Consider the following 20,272-nt stretch of genomic DNA (forward strand, 5'->3'; position numbering starts at 1 on the left):
AACTCTGACTCACTCTGGGTTTGGTTCGATAAATGCAGATGTTTAATAGAGGCTTACAAATATTTTCATATCCAGCATTTGAACCTGAAGAAGTCCTGTAGCTCCTGATCGTCCTCCTGACGGTCATGGATTTTTGCATACACACTCTTTAGCACCTTTGTGAGGCCCTTTTCATCCAAGATGTCCATGTATTTCTCGATGCAACCTACAAACAGAGCCACAGATTACACATAAATAGAAATGCCTTAATGTTCCCGAGCCATAAGTTTAAAATATATATATTTTTAAGTCAGACTGCACGACTAGTCAACACTATTTTCAAAGATGTCAACCAATGTCATCAGTGGAAAAAAATAGGTTGCAACTAATACTATTTGTTGCCACTGATTTTTACTTATTTATTCTTTTAAAAATAAATCATCGAAAGAGTGACTTTTTTTTAAATAACTTTTGAAGTATTAGAAGTAGGGCTGGGCAACGACTAAAACTTTTAATTGTAATTAATCACATGATTTCCCTGATTAATCATAATTAATTGCATTGTAAATTCAAAATCTAATAATGAATTCAAAAGCAGTGTATAGTGCACTTTTATTGGAATGTTCTGCCATATGAACGAAAGTGCCATAACATCTGTCATGCAAACACTAAATCAGTACTTGTTATACAGTAATAGTTAAATCACATTTTTAGTGCAAATCAAATTTACAAAATGTAAATACAAAATTAAAGCTTATTGCCACCGTCAGGGCATTAAAGTGATACTCCGGGATGGAACAAGTTGGGTCCTATCACAAGGTTTAGGGCAGAAATTACCCCTACAGCAGTGATTTTGTGCAGCAGAAGCCCAGGGCGCTCGCACCAAACACCCCCTCCCTGCTCCTCTGCCGGTTTCCTCTGCACTCAGACAGGGCCATATTTTACTTGACCAAAAACACTAATAAACGAACTCCCACCGAAAAAATCTTATATCGGTCTGGATTCACGCATTATTTAGAGAATTTTCAGCGCGTTACTTTCACACAAAAACACAGCTAAATAAGGCTCTAGTTCTCATTGTGTCTCTTCGTCCTGGCAGACTACCTGCGTTTGTTTATATCTGGCACGCCGTGCGCGCGGACTGATACACTAAGTGGCGAGCGCCTTTAAGTTCCGTGGCGTTGCCCCTCTCCTCCATGCTTGTTTTGGTTACTCATCGTGTTTTTCCGCCACTTTCACTTCCGGTTCCACCGCCGGTTCCACAAAATAAAAGCATGTGAGCAACATGCACTAATGTGCGTTAAAATATTCAACGGCGTTAAAAGATTGACGGGTTAATGCAAAAATAGCGCGTTAACTTGCCCAGCACTAATTAGAAGTAAAGGAGAAGGAACAGAAATCACTTAGGCCCATGACTTTGCCATATGCCACAAGGCTTGGTCCAAGCTGCAGATGGTCAAACTGCTCCAGTGACATCAGCATGCGTACGATCTCTCCTGTGATGAAGGCGTCATCGAAGCTTTGCTCAGCCACCGGCTTCAGAGGGAATCTGCTGTAAACCTCCACTGCAGCCTGAGGGTCTGATGGTTCCAGCAGCTGTGCAAGCTCAGTGTAGGCATCGTGGACCTAAACCGTTAATTCACAAACCTGAGACATTTCTCACTCTTTGGCAGCCATTTATTCTGCTATGCAAATAGTGGTCTGAAAAGTACACCTGAAATAAAAAAAACTGACCTCTGGAGCCATGGAAATGACCTCCTGATAGTGCTGCTTTGCCTGATCATGGGTATCTGAAGACCTTGAGAGGGCACGGGCCAAACCAAGGCGAGAGATGTGAGATCTGCGGTTTACTGGACTGGCCCCTCTCGCTGTGTTTGCACCCACAGACTCTGAAAGAAGAAGTTATCTGGTGCTTTGCTAACACTGTTGTTCTTTGACATGAAACTGGCATTGATTTAATTGCTGTTTCATCCTGGTTAAAGTCAAATTTGATGTTAATTATGCTCCTGCAAAAAGACAAAATAAGGAAAGTTGCTTGTTTTTGTCATGCCTTACCCTCTGCAGTCTCTACAGTACTGGGGGAAGGCTCCTGTTTAGACTTGCTGGTGGGGATCTGGGGTTTAGTGCAGTTGGTGGAAGGTTTAGCTGATCCATCAGGTTTGGTTACTGCTCCAGGTCTCCCCCTACAGAAGAGAGGAAATACAACAGCTTAGGAATCAATCACAAAATCTGACATAAGACCGTTCCTGATTGAAGAGTGCTTTTATGGATATAATGACACAAAATCCCCATGTTATCAGCGTTCATTTCCTAGTTATACATACACCACTCATTTGTCATAAACACATCTGAGCTTTAAACTGGTGACCTGCAGTGACAACCACAAAACAGGTTGACCAGTTAAAGGCTGCCAGGAAGCATCACCTGGCTGCAGGGGCTTTAGTTGGAGGCCGAGCAGCTTTGCCTCCTCTGATAGGGGCTTGGGGTGTGGGAGCAGGAGCTTTGGTTACAGCTGCTGCCACCCGCCTTGGACCCAGCCCTCCCCTTTCCTGCTTTGTTGCACTCTTTGCCACTCTGGTGTCAGAAGGCCCCTTCACTCCTTTTGCTTGTGTGATGGATTGCTTTGCAGCTCTCTGGGTTTCAGCCTCTTGTCGGTCCTGCCACCACTTTTGTTCTGATAAAACAGAAAACTGGTGATAATCTTTTTAGGTATATCAATTACAGAATGCTTTAAAAAAAAAAGACTCACTGCTTATCTGTTCAGGTGCCTCCCCACACTGACTCTTGTCTTCTAGTTCAATGCTGGCCTGGAAGCTGAGGCAGGCATCAGTTAGAGTTTCTTTGGACCTGTAAGAATTTGGGTTGTTGTCATACTGAGCCAGCTGTGCAAGACCTAAAAGACACAGGGCATGGCTGTCCCGTGGTGTGGTCACCACCGCTAGCTGGCATGTCTGTGCAGGATAGGAAGAGAGGCAGACTGAAACTCTGGTAGAGTATTATCAGCTTTGCAAAAGACTGACTATTAGATACAACAATTCTGCTTTACCTTCTCCTGCATGTCCAGCAGCTCCTGGCAGGGGGTGATAGAAGTGAGACGTATGAGAGCAGCGAGGGCCTGGCACCTCTTCGCCACCAGAGATTGCCTCTGGATGCCAGCTCTGGCTTGGCCCTCACCCTGCTGGATCAGCCTCTGCAGCAGGGCAAAATGAGAGTCCAGGAGCACCCACTCCAGCTGCCCGCTCGCCTCGCCACGCCACACACACTGACTCACACTCTGGGCAGCCAGCAGTGCTGTGCTGAAGCATTCCAGCACAGAGACAAGAAGACACAGGAAGACTTCAACTGGGTCACAGTGGTGTGAATAATGAGACACTATCTTTGAATCACACATTCAGATGAGTTAGACAGCTACTTGGAAGATAATTCAAAAAAGCACAAATAGATTGATTATATCATCATCAAAAAAAAAATCTTGAACTTAAACTTACAGGTGATAGACCTGGTCTGCATTCATGGCCTTTCCATTTAATATGTTTTTCTGCTGCAAGTGACCAAGAGTGAGCAGGCCTCGCAGAAACTGTGTGCTGAGGCTGGATAGGGGGTCTGAAGGATCCTGTTCCACACAGCTGTGACAGGAATCATGACTCATATGAAAAAGCAACAGTGATGAGCAAGATGCATGAGACACATAAGGTTCTAGGTCTAACTCAATTTTGCATGACACAGCATTTGGTATGTCAGAGTGTATCTGTCTTTGTCATCCATCCTGTTAAAGAAAACATCCTGGTACATTTCTGATTCTGTCATGCCTGTACACTCTCTCTGAGTCTAGGTAAATGCATCCACCTCCACACACACACACACACACACACACACACACACACACACACACACACACACACACACACACACACACACACACACACACACACACACACACACACACACACACACACACCTCTTGCTGCAGCGCTGGCTGACAAAGTGCTCCAGTCCCTGCTGTAAGAACAGAGCGGCCTCCTTCTCTGTGTCCTCAGAGGCTTTCTGTTCCTGCTGCAGCAGAGCCAAACCTGTGAAGAATCTGGAGACATGAAAATAATTAAGACACACCAAACCCTTAAAGGCTGGATCTCATCTGTGTTACTTCACTTTCCCTGTTTTTTGGGGTTCCTTACTCTGTTATGATGACATACTGTCATAAATGGTTAATAGCCAGGTTGAACTTTTATAGAGCAGGTCATAAGGTTAGTAAAAGATAAATGGTTTGCATTAATTCTCAAAATTGTGCTCTAAACTAGCTCTATAAAAAATCAACACCTGAGCTGAAATTGGAGAAAAGTTTGAGTTTGAGTTTTTAGCTTTTCTCTTTTTTTTCCCCAGTATTTAAAAATCTAAAATTTTCTAAACTGAGCTGATGGACTCCTTTGATTCAGTTAAATTTCCCCTTTATATTCACCTTCATGACCAACAGTACATCTATGACCTGACCTAAGAGCAGGATGCAGGGGGCGCAACGCGAGGCCACTCTGCAGGTGCTGCAGAGCCTCCCTGCTCCTCCCCTCTAACAGCAGCAGGAGCCGCCCTACATGCAGGTTATACTCCCAGTAGTCAGGATTCAGAGACCAGGCGTCCAGATACTTCATCAGGGCTTGGTGAACAAAGCTTTCTTCATCTTGCACCACTGCACTGCTATCCTTCAACAAGATGGGGACAATTTTCTTTCATTCAATCAGATAGGTACTGAACAAAATCAACAAAAGGATAAGACACATGATCAACACAATGAAAGTTTTTCACAGTAACAGTAGGGTATCTATAGCCTGTGACAGTTTTAGCACTTGATTATGGCAGAGGTTGCTGAAGTCTTGGCAGCTAAAATGAAATGATAAGCTGTGGGAAAAAAAAAATTCTCTCTTTTTACAAAATGATTCAAATCATCTGATTAGTTTTGGTTTGACCCTTTGAGTTAAAAAGGGGTACAGAGCAATGAAAGACTGTCTTTATAAAACTGTGTGAAGACTTAAGGCTGGGTGAACTGTTTATGAAAAGAGTGAGAGCTCTACATCAAATGTGGTTGGGCCTACAGTGAGTCTCTTGTTGGAAGTAATTTGTTTAGAGCATCTGCAGAGAGAGGATACGGTCACAGGACCTGGCCATCTATACCAGCCTTTCATTCTTCCCCCACTGCTTTTTAATGCTGACTTGTGATCTAGCTCTTAAAATACATAAGTTCACAGAGACTGAAATGTGATCAATTTAGTAAAGATAAACATTTGCTCTCCTTCTACGTTTCATTTTGTTTGTCTGAAACATACTTTTCCAGTTTTCTTGGCGAGCCAGATGTAGAGGGTCTGAACATAGTCTGCTCTACTGGACTGCCCCTGCTCTCTGAGCTGCTGGTACTCTCTGTCCAAAGCCTGCAGCTGGTTCTGGACTGTTGGTGTGCCCAGGAAACCATGGAGCTTGCAGACGGCCAGGATTTCATCCTGACGTGCTGTTGATTTGGCGTTGCTAAATTCATCCCTGCTGCTGTCAGTCTGGAGATGGAAGAGTAAAAAGACCAAATTTTTAGCTGTTTAAATGTCATATGATGATGACCATGGTACATGTATGGCATGATATTTCTTCAGAACTTTCTCAGACTCTGTAAATAGATCTCTAAATTTGTTGTTGATATGGAAAGAAAAAACAAACAAACCAGTAACCCTAACCAGGCATACTGTGAAATTAAATAACTAGCACTGGTAAAGAAAATCAGTCAACAACCAAAAGGGGAGCACTTGTTTATTTTTTTTATATATATATTTTATTTTATTTTATTTTATATTATTTTGTTTTATTTTATTTTACTTTATTTTATTTGTATTATTATTTTTTTATTTCTATTATTATTCCATTTTTTAAAAAATGATTTATATAATTATGCTATTCAACTTTACTTGGTTTTTGACTATGTATCAGTGGCATTCATATTATATTGTTTTCCTTTACTATGCAAAAAGTCTATCAAATGCCAAGGTTAATCCATAGTGTATAAGTATTTATGTTAACATAGTCTTGTTTACTTATTTTTTCTTATTATGGTTGCTATTACTCATCTAAATATCTATGGGTTCTCTTGTTTTATTTTAGTGTTTTAATATAATATTATGGTATTTTTCTTGATTTGTTGTATAAACAAGGAATCTCTCTGGATTTTTTGTATGAATTATGCATCACAGTGGTGTTGCACATTTGGAAAAAATAAAAGGACAAGAAAAGATATGGAAAATGTTGGCAAAGTGTGTTCTAGAGCCCTCCACCTTAGTACCTAATCATCTTTTTTTTCACTCAGGATCTTTTATAGTCTACATCTAGCTTACATTCTGCATTGCACTGTGTTTGTAAGATGATACAAGAGATGCAAAGAATCCAAACAAAAAAAAAAAGAGGCCTTTTAACCAAGCATGCACAACTGCATCAAAATCAAACAAAGGTTCACTGTAAGAGCTTGTGTTTGCTCAGAGCATTTCCTGCCACAACCTTCTTCTGGAGGCCATACATCGCCTTAGCACGGTGCTGCTCCTCCAAAACAACACCCAGCAGAAAGTGGAGTCTTGGATCTCTGGAGCTAAATCTGATAGCAGATGCATAGTGAGCAGCAGCCTGCTCCAGGCTATGCAGAGGAGACTGACCTTCCTCATACTGCAAAACATCCCCTGTGGAAATAGAAAAATAAATAGTGTGGTTTAAGGTACATAGATCATAAACAAGATTTTTCTTTACAGTTTTGTGGAGGATGCATCATTATAGTGATAAAAACACACTCTACAGAGAAGTCCCCCTTTCAACAGGAAACAACAGGTTAAGGTGTATGGGTTTAACAGGTTTAACAGGTTGAGGTTTATTTCAGAATGGAGTGACCATCAGAGGAAAACAGAGACAAACAGCAGCAGTCTCCAACTTCTCTGTGCAGCTCTCATATTTCTTTGTACTTTGAAACTGTCCCAAAAAGCATTTCTGCTTCATTAAGAACAAAACCATCACAGTTAACTGCTTAATGAGGATAAAAGCTGCTCCAGTTCAACTCATTCTCTCTTACAGTTACAAATGACTGCATGAGATCTTTGCATGAAATATTCATAGAGTTCAGCTTCCTTTGGTGGGAGAGCTCTTTATCGATCAAAGTGCACTGATGTAAGAGTTATTTAAGTCAAGAAATTATACACAACAATTTAAAGAAATTATCTGGAGCTATGAATTATCTCTCCGGATATCTTATTATTTCCCTTGAGTTAATTGTACCTCTCAAGTAACAACTCTTTTTCTGTCTGGTGTTACTAGTTTGGTTTCAGTGACTTTCAATCAGTCCTCTGGGAGCAGTCTCACATGTCACTTCTTGGAGTCATCAAACAATTAGCAGGGCACAAGTAGCTGAGGAGGGATAGGGGGTAACATGAGTGCCCGGTGTGTCAGATAGAGGAAGATGCCCCAGAGGAGACCGCACACGCACCCATTTTCATGTATTTTTCAATGACTGAAGCTGAGCTGCTGTGCTGAGTGCTTCCATCCTGGTGCCTACTCCTGAAAATATTTAACATTTGACCACTGCAAACATAATGACTTTTTATAAGTATAGAGGAGTTTGGGAAGTGCTATCCACCTGGTTTTGGAGGGTTCTGCAAGTAGAGTTTCATGTGATCCTGGGCTGAGGCACACAGTTTTTCCACATTGTCTTCTCCAACCATGTGTAGTCTTTCCTCCCAATTGCGCAGCTTAAGAAGACACAAAAAGTCACACATCATCATATTTACATTATCCACATATGAGGTCCATACACTGTGTTCCGATACATAACACAAGGTGCAGTTTGGGTATCTAACAGTGCAGAATAACTGGGGTTTATCACATACAAGAGAGAAAAAAGTATAGAGTGTTTATGTAATAAAGTTAAACTATAGATTAAAAACCTGAAAATGCCAAGTAAATTATTTTTTTACCTCTAAAGTATGTTTTGTCTCTATCTCCCAACAACTGGATGATGCAAAGTGCTGCTTATACCAACTTGTTTCTGTGACATCCTAAAAAAAAGAACAATTGCATTGGAGAAAAACTTTGGTGAGGTTCTATCAAAAAAGATCAAATCTTTCACAACCTCAGTCAATCTGTTTATAACAAAAGCCTTGGTAATGTCTTTTTTTAAATCAATGTATAAAAATTAGTGCTGTCAGGCAATTAAAAAAATAATCTAATTAATTACAGGATTTGTAATTAATTAATCTAATTAATCGCATTTTAATCTCATATCTGCTTAAGGTCCCAAAGTAAAGAATTTGAATTCCAGGACATTAAAATTACATTAAAAGACATTAAAAAACATTTAAAAATAAGGTGGGAATATATACAACATATTTTTAGGTACCCTGAGGCATAAGGAACAAATGAAAAAGTGTTATGGTTCTATCTTTACAAAATCTACACAGTCCTGCACCTAAGACAAGCTGATTTGATTTTTAGGACATTTTTTGCTTCCGTTCACATTTTGACTCGATGTGGACTCAATTTTCACTGCAATTTGAACTTCTATACTTCTATGACGTCAGGAGAATCAGGACTAAAGGCTAAAAACTGTGAGGAACTATGTACAAAACACTTTTTTCAAGTCTTGGATCAAAGAAAAGTGAAGTATTTTCCGTTTTACATGCTCTGAACACACAAACTGTTGCTCATTGGTGAAGAGCAGCCCCAAGCTGAAACATGAGACCAGGAAGATGGAAGGAAATTTTCAAAGAATTCTTTAGATTTAAATACAAGACATGTATTAATCATTCAGGGCTTGTTTGATGCAGTAAAGAGTGTAGAATTATCTGTTTTTTACAGAATTGAGCTAGAGCAAATGGTTGATTTTCTGCAGATTTTCAAAAAGGATGTGTGAATAAACGAGATGTGGACGGCAGTCCTCTTAACAGCGCTCTCTCTTCCCCCCGGTTCAAAACATGTTGCTGACGTCATGTGTGATACATTCAGGGACCGTCGGAAATTTTAAAATCTGACGAGAACACCACTTTTTCCAAGTAGGACAAACGGTTTGTAAATGCTAGACATTTGAAAATAAGTGCGTCTCTGAACGCCTCGCGGGTTTAGGATCCAGATTAATCTGCGTTAATTTTTATAACGCGTTAATTTGGGGTGTAATTGATTAATCTAATTAACGTGTTAAAATGACAGCCCTAATAAAAATATCCTATTGCTCACAGCCACACTCTAAATTGTGTCAACACCTCACATAGACAGACATTGTGCATTTCACAGTGCAGACTGGACCAGTACTTAGCCAGCATGATGTGAATAAAGGATGAGGGGATTCAAGGTCGATAGTAGTGATTCTGGCAAAGCAGGACACTCTTAAATCTTTAACACTGACCTTTGCATCCAGGTCCCCTGTGGGCCTGTGAGGACAGTCCAGGCAGTGTGACCCAAGCTCAGTCAGTTTCATCACATGGTCACACCCTTTGTTATAAGAAAGGAAATTAATCTCGTAGAATACAAGTGGACAATAGAGTTTTCCTCTCATGGAACAGAAAAGTACATTTTGCTCTACGACAGGTGAACTCAAATGTAGTCCAGTATAACAGAGCGCTGAGCCACTGATGGATGTCTGATCTCAGGGACCAACCAACTCATTTTACTAAGTATGAGAGTCCTGCTGTATTCAAAGAGGCCTGACACAAAACTCACACAGCAGCTAGATACTTGAAGCCTTAGTTAAGTAATACTATCCCTCTCATTACAGCCACAAAACAGTTGTCTACAGTATCATCATGTCACATGATAGTAAAGGCAGTGTAATCAGGACTGCTGAGAGAGGTAAGGCAAAGAGTATCCAGCATATCAATAGTTAAATTGAGAAGTTATCCAAGGGAGTGTTGATCTAGAGGCAGAAACACATCACTTTATATGAAAGATGTCTGGGGTGAAGTAAGAGAAGTTTTTACTTTGAGTGCAGGTTAGTTGAGTCAAAATGCACTGAGCTAGACAGACACATTGATAGGAGGCAAGTAATGGCGATGGCTTCTTTCTTATTGTTTTCACATGGCATTAAAGGTCTAAGGGGGAGGGGTAAGAAAGACATTTATTTTTTGTGTCGGAGTGATTCATCTACTCTATTGATTGACCTTTGTCTCTACCAGCACAAGCTTTACCTGAGTAGTAGCTTTCATTTACACAAATCAATTTGAGGAGGACCACAAGCTTCACCTCTGTAAGTAAAGAAACACTTGACCAGAGCAGCCGACATCTTCTTGTCAAGGTCCAGTTCAACAACCTTCCAGGCTTCTCCCAGCGGACAAGCGGTGAGTGGGTCAACTTTTGATCGGCGGGCCAGCATCTCGATATAAGGCCTCGAAAAGATGTGCTTTGGGTCACTGCAAATTTAGAGGAGAAGCTGTGTTATTGACCAGTCAACTATTATCTCAAAGTAATGTGTAGCAGCCATACGTTACTGAGATTACACATAGTAAAGGCATTTTAAAATAAGTTAAGTCCAAAAATATTAAACTTCCAATGCTCATATTTAGAAAAAAATTGGTGTCTTATGCCAAGGTATGAGACATGACTAGCTGAGATTTTACAACCCAAAACTGATGTATTCTATATTTTGTTATGTTTTTATTTTTACAACCTCAAAAACCAAGAATCTTGCTTCAGAATAAAACTTTTACAATGACAGTGAATATGATACAATTGAAAACTGTGGGCACAACTGCTGAAATTTTCTCAGATATAGTGCCTCCCTGTTTAAGATTTACCTGTTGTTGATGGATACAGGCCTGTAAAAAGCAGTAAGAGATACTGGGCATTCATAGTCCAGCTGCTCTTTCTCATCACTGAAGGTCACGGCCATGGGAATTGGCTTTCTAATCAACAACACTGTGTACACCTGGAAGTGTAGTGGGGCATTAGGTTTGGTAGCTTTAAGTTATCCACTGTCACACAGCATTGAAAAGTCTCAAATGACACAAACACCTCTATTCTGACTTGCAACATATTTGTGTACAAGGAGGTTGGAAAATTGGAGAAAGGCCAAAAGTAAGAATGGAACTTAATGGAAAATTATTTTAAGTCATCTTTTAAGAAATTATGTTAAGACACAGTTCACTGAAAAATTATGTTTTGGAATACAACTCATTGTGATGACTAAATTTTCAAAGCATTCAAGGGAGCCCACCACACTTTCTCACTGTACCTGTGAATTACTGCCATCTGCTGAACAGACTGAGATCTCCACCACTGTGTCTCCAACACTCAGAAGCACGGGCTGAGTGCTGTTTTCTCCATTCACTGCAACTTTCATATTTTTGTCTGGAACTTTGGTTAGCACAGTCACTACAGTACAGTAAAAGGGAACCGTACCTGCAAAAAATATGTACAGAAAGGAACAGCGTTCAAGAAAACATGGAAAAATATAAAACTAAGTCAAATTTTACAATCAACTGATTATAAACAACTAAAATAATATCAAATGTCTGTCTACATGATTCATTTTATTTTATTTTATTTTATTGTCTGGTTATTTTACACACTGCATAGTCTCCATGTCTTTGCGAACATTTATACTCACTGATGTAGTCACGGATTGTTGAGCAAAAAGCAGGATGCAGCACAATATCTCCTTCCAAAGCCAGATCACTGAGTTCAGCAATTTTTGCAGACAGCCTGGTGATTTCTACACAGTATTTCTTTATGGTACCATCTTCAGCCACCACCTCGATCTCTACCCTGTTTGACCCTTCACTCAGTTTAATGGTACTTGAACCATCACCAAAGCGCTGAAACACAAGGTAAATAAAAATCGGATGTGAATTACTTGCCATGTCAAGTCATCAACCTGAAAATATTTTTTACACATATTAGAGGGAAGACTTACAATACTGTATGAAGCTCCACAATCACTAGTGAGCAGGTCCAGAGTCACTTTGCTGATGTGGCTCTCAACTGTCAGTTTGTAGTCTGTAACTTCTGGTGTGAACGATGGTTGGAGCTTCCCCACGGAGACAGAGAGTTTCTCCAAATCACAGTTGTCCATGACTGAAGTGTCCTTGCCGGCTGGGTTATTGAATGTGTCCCGTCTTAGTACTAAACGCACTCAAACTGTTATCTGACACTGTAGTAATTTACTCAGCTTAGTTTACCGCAAACTGACGCCTGGGGTTTCCATAGAAACGTGAACACCCCATGGAGTGAAGTCTAGGCCTATGGGCTTGTAGTTTATATTTTCCCCACAGACAAACACTTTTCTAAGGTTGCTCCCACCAAAACCGATTGTTTTCTCGTAAACACAGTGACCAACACATGTGGCGTCATATGTAAGAGAAAAAAATGAAGCAAAAATGCTGCAAAATGCAATGAAAATGTCGTGAGCAAGCTTTGAACGTCAGTACATTATTTGAAATGGAAGCACATTTCCACAAGTAAAAAGGGTAAATCATTATAGAGTTTAGTAGTAATTATAAACAACAAACAACAAACAAACAAAAACCAAATGACAAAATACGGTTTAATTTGAAGTGCAGCTCCTCTCAAACCGACTAACGGCAGACGGCAGTAGAGATAGATACAAAACGATACGAAGAAGAAATTTTATATGTGACGTCATTTCCTGTTGGCAGAGGCATGTACAGTGTGTGTGTTGCTCAGTCTATGGTGTTGCTACAGGAGCAGGAGTGGAAATAATTTGTTACATTTAATATAGCCAGTCAGAGGTGAGCTTTTTTTTCTTTGTGCAACATTTAATTTAGCTCAATGTTTTTAACAGTCTTTTTAACGTGTATAGTCGTGTTAGCGTGCTCTTGCTAGTTTGCTAGCAGCATGTGCTAACTACCCTACTAGCCGCGTGTCTTCTGTTTACACATTTAAGTGGGAGCTTAATTATATCCGAGCTTTAGTTACATTCGCATTGAGTTGTTTGACATTGTGTGACAATATTTTCACAGTAAGAAATGGCAGGGGACACCAGGACAGATGACTACCCACACGAAATTGACGAGCAGCTCACTGGTTTCAATTCCTCAGTCTCGGCTGTTCAAACCATGTTAGAAAAGTTCATGGCGATGCCCAGAAACGAGCTACTGCAGAAGGTAACAGTTTTTAAAGACCTTTTATTTATGTATTTAAGTATTTATTTTTAACAGAGGACATAATGAAGATCCGAGAACAGGAAACTAGTGCTTTGAAATTGTATCATCTGCCACACAGAGAAGAACTAAATCACAAACCATTTTATAAAGTAGCTTGACGAATTATTGTGATACTATAAAGGTTTAACTGTGTTGATATGGTCAAACAGGCATTAAAGGTCAAAGTACCTTGCCTTTCACCTGAGATATGATGCTTCTGCACAGAACATGACACGGACATTCATGTTTATTTTGGAGTTAACAAACATTTTTGTATTCCAAGCATGTGTGATAAATGAAGATATGATCCCTTGATGCAACGGGTACAACCAAGTACATTTTTAATACTTCACAATCACAGGACACCAGTGGGAACTAAACAGATTTTATTGATTTACAGCTGGACCCTTTGGATCAAGCCAAGCTAGATCTGATGTCAGCCTACACCATGAATTCATTATTCTGGAGTAAGTGTTTCATTCTGGTTTCTTTAATAGTTGTTCATTTGAGTAACTCAAGTTTCAGTCAGCAGGGATGATAAAACTAGCATAGTGATGTTTGACAGTTTTGGCCATGTCCCTAAGTTTGCACAACAGACTATCATATTGCGACTCTTATTAATATTGCTTTGGCATGTTAGAGATTCTCAGACTAGAGATATATAAACCATTTTGTCTTGATAAGAGTCAAGAATATTCAGAATCAGAAATGCTAAATTGGTCCCAAAGGGGAAATTACATTTCAGTTACATCCCTTTCAAGTCATATTTGAACACACAGTGACATGGGAATACAGGAATGGGAGAACTTTTGAAGATTAAATTGTAGGACTGAGGGTTTTTTTTTTTAAATACTGTGATCAGATGTGTTTCATTGTTGACTTTTTTTGACTGTCTTTACCCCCCATCACAAAGTTTTCCCAATAAATGATCAGACGATATTAAAGCATTTCTGGGTTCTATGAATGCCATGACAATTTTCTAAAGCTGGGATGTTGTCTTTTCTACAGTGTACTTGGTCACACAAGGTATAAATCCAAGAGAACATGGAATAAAACAGGAATTGGTATGTATGCTTATTTGTTTGTAACATTTTCCTCTTTATGTTGAAGAGCCTTATTGTGATCCTATGTACTTGTTCTTTGTCACCCAGGAGCGAATAAGGACTTACATGAACAGAGTGAAAGAGATCACAGACAAGAAGAAAGCTGCTCGTCTGGATAAGGGAGCTGCTGGACGGTTTGTCAGGAATGCTCTCTATGACGCAGACGAAAAAGACTCAAGAAGAAAAGCACCCAAGAAAGCAGCTGACACAGCGTCTGACAGCCCACAGACAAAGCATCCAAAACAGAGCTGAGAAAGGATAAGCTGCATGCTCTGGTTAAATGGCCTTTTGTACTACTAGAAAAGACTGAATAGAATCATGTTTTCCTCTCAAGGCAGCAAAGTATTTTTTGCTGCTTTTTCAGCCTTGTACTGGATAACTTGAGACATTCAGTAAAAAAGAAAAAAACATTACCACTAACTTGAATTTCTTAGCTGTTGAAATAGCTTGTCAGAAATTTGATGAGTCATACCTTGTAACATTTATGTAAAAAAAAACAAAAAACAATAATGATTTGACTCATTCATTTTTGTACAGTCACTTTATTGCAGAGATTTTCTGTCACTGGAAAGATTTTGAAAGAAGGTAAAAATGACTATGTTATTTAGTCAAGTGCGGGTCAACCCAGGCATTGAAATGCGGTGTTAAATTTTATGGATCATTTGTTTTAGTTCAATGACTGAAAGTTTTCCTTGTTTTTCAAAAAGGATTCTGTGAATCTCAACCTGTTTTGTAGTTTGCTGGGATACATTATCATCCTCTGCATAAAATATTTACTAGAAAGGATGTGTGGGTTTAACATTTGTCACCTTTTTTATATGATATAATATTGAGCCTGATACATATCATTTAGTAAATTGTAATGCAAAACACTGATGTAGCTTACAACCCTCCACTTAAGGCATTTTTGATTTTAACACGACAGGTAAGTTATGTGTTAAAATGTTAAGATGGCATGATTCATCACTGGTTGAGTTGGATGTATTGTGTGAGCTGGCTCTTAATTGTCAGGGCTTTTTATGTGATGGAATAAATCGTCTAATAGTTTTGGTACAAAATCATCAGCATCAGCAGGATGCTGGTTTTTCCAAATGACTTTTCACCTAACACCAAGCACAGTGGAAAGAGATGTTCGTGACTTTCTGATACTTGTTTTTACAGCAGAGATCTTATTTCTCCAGAATTATGGATTTTCTAGACCTGAAGAGATGACCCTTGTGCAGAGCTTTAAGCAAGAAAAACCGAATACTGGTTTGTCTCTTGTTGTACCCTGAAGCCACTATCAGTAGACCATTAGCATAACTTTCCAAAAACAGTTAAAAAATGGTATGAGGTAAAATTTCTTGCGACATGCTGTATCAGATCTATATTCTAACCTTCATCCTAAGTTATGTGCAACTGTGAAAAGTTCCCAATTCCAGCAAGTAAACATAATGAAATTCCTGTCACATTGTACAAAATGCATATAAAACATACACAAGCTGCATGTTATACTTGGTTAAATACTTTTTTTTTCAGAATTTAGGTACCACTTAAAAAGAGACTTGAAGATTTATGATGATTATGTGAACAGGGATCACAAGCACAATTAATTTTTTTTTTCAAGAAAGATTACCATTAAAAATTATCTTAAAGGCTAAATTTGATTGTGTGAATATGTGTGTGTTTGTTCATTTAAGGTAGTTCCCAAGGCTAAGCTTTTCAGATTATGATAAACAAAAGGTACATGGATCCAAAAACTTAACTTAAAATGAGAAACCACTGATCGCTATTGTAGTCTCCAGACAAGTGCAGTTTACCTCTAAAGCTACATCCATACACACTGCTGCTAAAATGGTTTGCAACTAAAAAAGTGGTAAACAGTGGCATTAAAAGAAACATAAAATAAAGAAAAACATTCATTAAAAAAAGACCAAGAAGCATGTTCAAGAAGAACATGAGACAAATATAGACACAAAAATGTAAAAAATATATATTTACATATGTATTAAAAAGTTTTGAATTCCCTTACAAGTCTTACTGTCCCATGGAACAGGTTTACCTGCTAGTCTTGCCTTAATCAAAATGGATTCACTTTTGATCCATGCCAGAAAACCTTCTCAGACCCACAGTTATATAAAAGGCTTATGTACATTGAAAAGTTGTCATAAGAGCTTATTAGGACCATCACTTCAGCATTTCTTGTAGGTCAAACCATTGACTGTTTGATCACAAAACGGCCTTATGGAATTCCCACTAGCAGTGCTATGTCTGCATGGTTGCACAGAATAAGCATAAGCAGTAATGAAACTTCCTTTTATAGAAAAAAGAACATGTCAGATTTCATAAAGACATCCATATTGCTTCCTTTCACTAATGCTTTCTAGACAGCTGCGATCTTAATCTTAATGTTGCCGCAAGTCACTGCATCCCTCTAATCAAGGCCAGGAAACACTAAGGCAGTGAGTTAGATTCTTAGGAATGTATCTTTTCATTCTTTTCATCATCTTGCCTTTTCTCATCCTCCCTGCAGCAATGTCCAAAAATGACATTTGTTTAGCCAAACCACCCTACTCCATACTGTTTTTTTCTTGCCAAGTTGTTGTTTCCAACTGTTCAAAGACGTGTCAAACTTTGCCTGATGTCTGCATATTGGAAAAATATGGATTTTTCCACTTTTTCCCCCTTCCCCCGCTTCTACCCCATAATGTTCTCCTCCCTACGCTCTCTCCTCCCCACATGTGCTCAGTATAAAGGAGTTAGGTCACTGTGCGAGCAAATTTGAACAAACAAACTCATGTTGAAATTGTGAGGCCTAACAAGCTCCAAGCTCTATTTTGTCCCTGTGGTTGTTTATTTATGCTGTTTGTGTGCAGAGTGTGGTGAGGAAGTTTATATTACATGGAGTGAAAGGCATCAGACCAAATGACCACCTCAGGCAAGAAGGAGGTAGAGGCAGCCTTCTTTTTAGACTTTTCAAACTCAAACAAAAAAAAAAAAATGGATGCAGTGTGCTTGAAACAGACTGTATTAAACCAGCACAGGGTCTCAGGTTGGTTCAACACATCGGGTCAAATCAACCAGTGATGGTTTAGTTGTTCTTAGTACATACTGTAAGTAGAAAAGACTAGCAGGATGTTAAAATAATATTTTGCCTGAAAACTTTCTCCATATGAAGTACAGTTAATACAGCCTCTTCATGTTTTACAATATACTTGTGTTTGCAGATCTTTAAAGCAGCATTTTCCCACTACTAAACCAGTATCAATTACCTGAGGTTATGTGGAAATTTTCCTTTATCACGCAGCCTGAATTAGACTTGAACCAATTTAGAAAAATTTGAATTATGCCACTTTTCTAATCTAAATAAAACTTATCAAGTTTTGAAGAATCATTAACTCAGAAGGTATAAAAAGATACTTTGTTAGTTATACTTTATACAGATTTGAAACAGACATGTGTTTATTAATTGCCCTTTAACACTTCTGTTCTGTCTGATCGTTGCTGTGGTTAATAATAGAAAAACTTCAAAGAGAAAGATAATAAAAATAAAAAATAAATAAATAATAAATAATAAATAAATAAACAAACAAATAAATAAATAAATAAAATAACTTCAAAGCTTTACAGGGTTTGTAATACTTTTGTCAAAGGTTAAATAAGCTACAGTCTGTAATCCTGGCACCAGTAGTTCTTAGGATTTGAACATTTTAAGTGCATCACTTATTATAAAAACCCACATGAACAGGGTTGCTTTTGTAACTAAGTAAGCAGATGAAACTGAAGTCAAATGACTTTCTTAGGAGTCAGCTGTTAAGACTGAAAGTCATACCACCATAGTACACAACTCAAACTGAAGTTTAATCTACTATTTGTCTTCTTCTAACACATAAGATAATGTCACATTTTATGTGTTTATTGTATAAACTGTCATGTTATCCTCAAATTTCTTCAACTGCATTCAAAAAGTATTTCAAACAGAAAAAGTGAGCTCACTGGGCTGTATATACCTAATTTACATAATTGATCGCTGCTTTTTAAGATCACTTTACTTCATGGCCTCTCATGTACTGACTTGCCATTTGTATGTTTGACTCCTACACAGAGTTCAGAGGAAACAAGCTGCACTAACTATTTTTTTAGAATCAGTCTGACTCAACAAGATTGTGTTCCCTTTTCACCTTTAGCAATCCATTTGATCCTTTTCTACAGTTGCTTTTTATTTACATCACTCAGATTGTCACACAGTCCTCAATATTGAACACAAGGTCTTAATGCCCCTTTAGTAATGTCTCCATTTTGCCCTTCCTCTCCTTAACGTACACCCCAGTGGGCTCCAGCGGTTTAAGAAAGTGACGGCATGCTGAAAACACGCACAGAGCGGGGCCTTGAACTCTCCTTGCTAAACACATCACATCATCATCACACTTTATAGAGTTTCCATCATTTAGGTTACCTTCCTCCTGCCAGTGTGTTTAATCTACAGAGAGAAACAATAACAGCACAGAAACACTCCTCACTGAATGAGATCGGGGTTTGGTCTGGCATTTATCAGCTTCAAATGAACTATTAGGAAAGAAAACAGAAAATCATTTTGGGGAATGAAACTAGGGTGTGGAGGGTTAGGGGTTCAATTCCAAGGAAGGGCTGCCATTTTTTATTATTTAGAAGCTGCAGCAGTGATTGCGTAGCTGAGGAAGTTTAAGTAGGAAATTACTTACAAATGGCTTAAATTGATGAATAAAGCTTTGAAAATTTAACAGCCTTATTAAACAGGGATTATTCATCTTCTTTCTCCCATGTGCACCCCAGCTTTATGATGATGTCACCATGTTGCTGAATCTGTGGCCATTTAAAGACCTCATCTATTACTGTGGCCTGGTGTTTACCTCTGATGTTGACCTCACTATGAGAGGAAACACAACAGTCCATATGGCTGCAATGTGAAATCAGGGCTTCCCCTTGAAACTGCAGGCTTCCGATGCATAAAGCTGCAGGATAACCGTTCAGTCATCAAAGAGCTGAACGCAAAAACCATCCATCAATCTGGAACTTACACACACACATAGTGGGAGTTAGCCAGCTGTGAGCTCACTGTGAAAGCAGAAAAACGCTTACCGTTACACATGCTAAAGGGACATACAAAGACACACAGAGAGAAGATAGCTCACACGTGCTCACACACACACCATAGTGGACTTGAGGTGTGTAATGGATTGGATCCCCCTCATAATTCCTGGGACAGCGTTGTCTTCAAGGTCCATACGGAGGCGGATGAGACCACAGCTGTTTGGACATAAATTTACAGAGGAATGCCTCAAATCCAAGCCTTCAGCATAAAGAGCATGACTGTAAATTCCTCAGTGGATGACAAATGATCGCCCTAAAGACTGTTGTGTGTGTGCGTGTATGAGACTGTGTGTGTGTCTGAAACATGTTTTTCATACAGGCATGTAGAAGGTCACTGGATGCATGAGTCTCTTTTGTGTTTTTTTTCTTTTCTCATGCCAGGTGTGCACATAATCCAGGAAGAGGTGTGTGTGTGTTACAGGTTGAAGCAGTGTGCAGATGGGATTGCATCTACTCTGTTGTTCAAGAAGATCCAGCAGCTGTTGAAGAAGAGCAGGACAGCTGCCCAGATCTCATAAAACAAGAGTCTGAAACTCATTTTTCTCTAAATACAGTAGCTAATGCAGGACTCATGTTCAAAAACAAGTGTGCAAGTTTATAGGAATATTTTGGATAGATACGGTTGTATGCAGCTTGTTATATTGACGTATTGTTTTACCAGCAATTCTGAATCTCAGTGCCTTATGTCTTAATTTGAACACAATATGGAACTGTGTGGATTTTTTTGCAGCTTTTTTTGGGGACAGCTTAAAAGACATGAATTAGTGGTTGACACCCCCCCCCCCCCAAAAAAAAAAAAAAAAAAAAAAAAAATTAAATAAATAAATAAATAAAATAAATAAAATAAATAAAATAAATAAAATAAAATAAATAAAAATAAGAAAATGAAAATAAATAAATAAATACAAATAAATAAATAAATAAAAT

General features: G+C 38.7%; 2 protein-coding genes across 2 annotated transcripts; one reads left to right on the top strand and one right to left on the bottom strand.

The window, feature by feature from the left end:
* Positions 1–65: 65 nt before the first annotated feature.
* Positions 66–12,125, bottom strand: LOC141795303 (uncharacterized). The gene is made up of 20 exons (XM_074676134.1): positions 11,885–12,125; positions 11,579–11,786; positions 11,204–11,370; positions 10,767–10,897; positions 10,216–10,382; positions 9,383–9,468; positions 7,959–8,039; positions 7,622–7,733; positions 6,502–6,677; positions 5,295–5,516; positions 4,468–4,673; positions 3,938–4,060; positions 3,468–3,605; positions 3,026–3,275; positions 2,729–2,930; positions 2,404–2,653; positions 2,035–2,162; positions 1,714–1,868; positions 1,383–1,605; positions 66–205 (listed from the first exon to the last, which is right to left on the bottom strand). The coding sequence occupies exons 1-20, from the start codon at positions 12,041–12,043 to the stop codon at positions 66–68; spliced, it is 3,324 nt and encodes a 1,107-aa protein (XP_074532235.1). The 5' UTR covers positions 12,044–12,125.
* A 451-nt stretch (positions 12,126–12,576) lies between these two features.
* On the top strand, positions 12,577–14,743 carry c1d (C1D nuclear receptor corepressor). Its single transcript, XM_074675788.1, has 5 exons — positions 12,577–12,719; positions 12,951–13,094; positions 13,534–13,600; positions 14,142–14,197; positions 14,285–14,743. The coding sequence occupies exons 2-5, from the start codon at positions 12,957–12,959 to the stop codon at positions 14,486–14,488; spliced, it is 465 nt and encodes a 154-aa protein (XP_074531889.1). The 5' UTR covers positions 12,577–12,719; positions 12,951–12,956; the 3' UTR covers positions 14,489–14,743.
* Positions 14,744–20,272: the final 5,529 nt, after the last annotated feature.

Source organism: Halichoeres trimaculatus, unplaced genomic scaffold, assembly GCF_033239565.1.
Source record: "Halichoeres trimaculatus isolate MK-OKI-2021-1 unplaced genomic scaffold, fHalTri1.1 fHalTri1_scaffold_8, whole genome shotgun sequence".
Classification (NCBI taxonomy): Eukaryota; Metazoa; Chordata; class Actinopteri; order Labriformes; family Labridae; genus Halichoeres; species Halichoeres trimaculatus.

Coding starts and splice junctions, on each gene's coding strand:
- LOC141795303 (XM_074676134.1), bottom strand. CDS start 12,043: ATGGACAACTGTGATTTGGAGAAACTCTCTGTCTCCGTGGGGAAGCTC. Junction 11,371..11,578: donor AACAATCCGTGACTACATCA/GTGAGTATAAAT, acceptor TATTTTTTGCAG/GTACGGTTCCCTTTTACTGT. Junction 6,678..7,621: donor GCAGAACCCTCCAAAACCAG/GTGGATAGCACT, acceptor CTATTTCCACAG/GGGATGTTTTGCAGTATGAG.
- c1d (XM_074675788.1), top strand. CDS start 12,957: ATGGCAGGGGACACCAGGACAGATGACTACCCACACGAAATTGACGAG. Junction 13,095..13,533: donor GAAACGAGCTACTGCAGAAG/GTAACAGTTTTT, acceptor ATTGATTTACAG/CTGGACCCTTTGGATCAAGC. Junction 14,198..14,284: donor ATGGAATAAAACAGGAATTG/GTATGTATGCTT, acceptor TTTGTCACCCAG/GAGCGAATAAGGACTTACAT.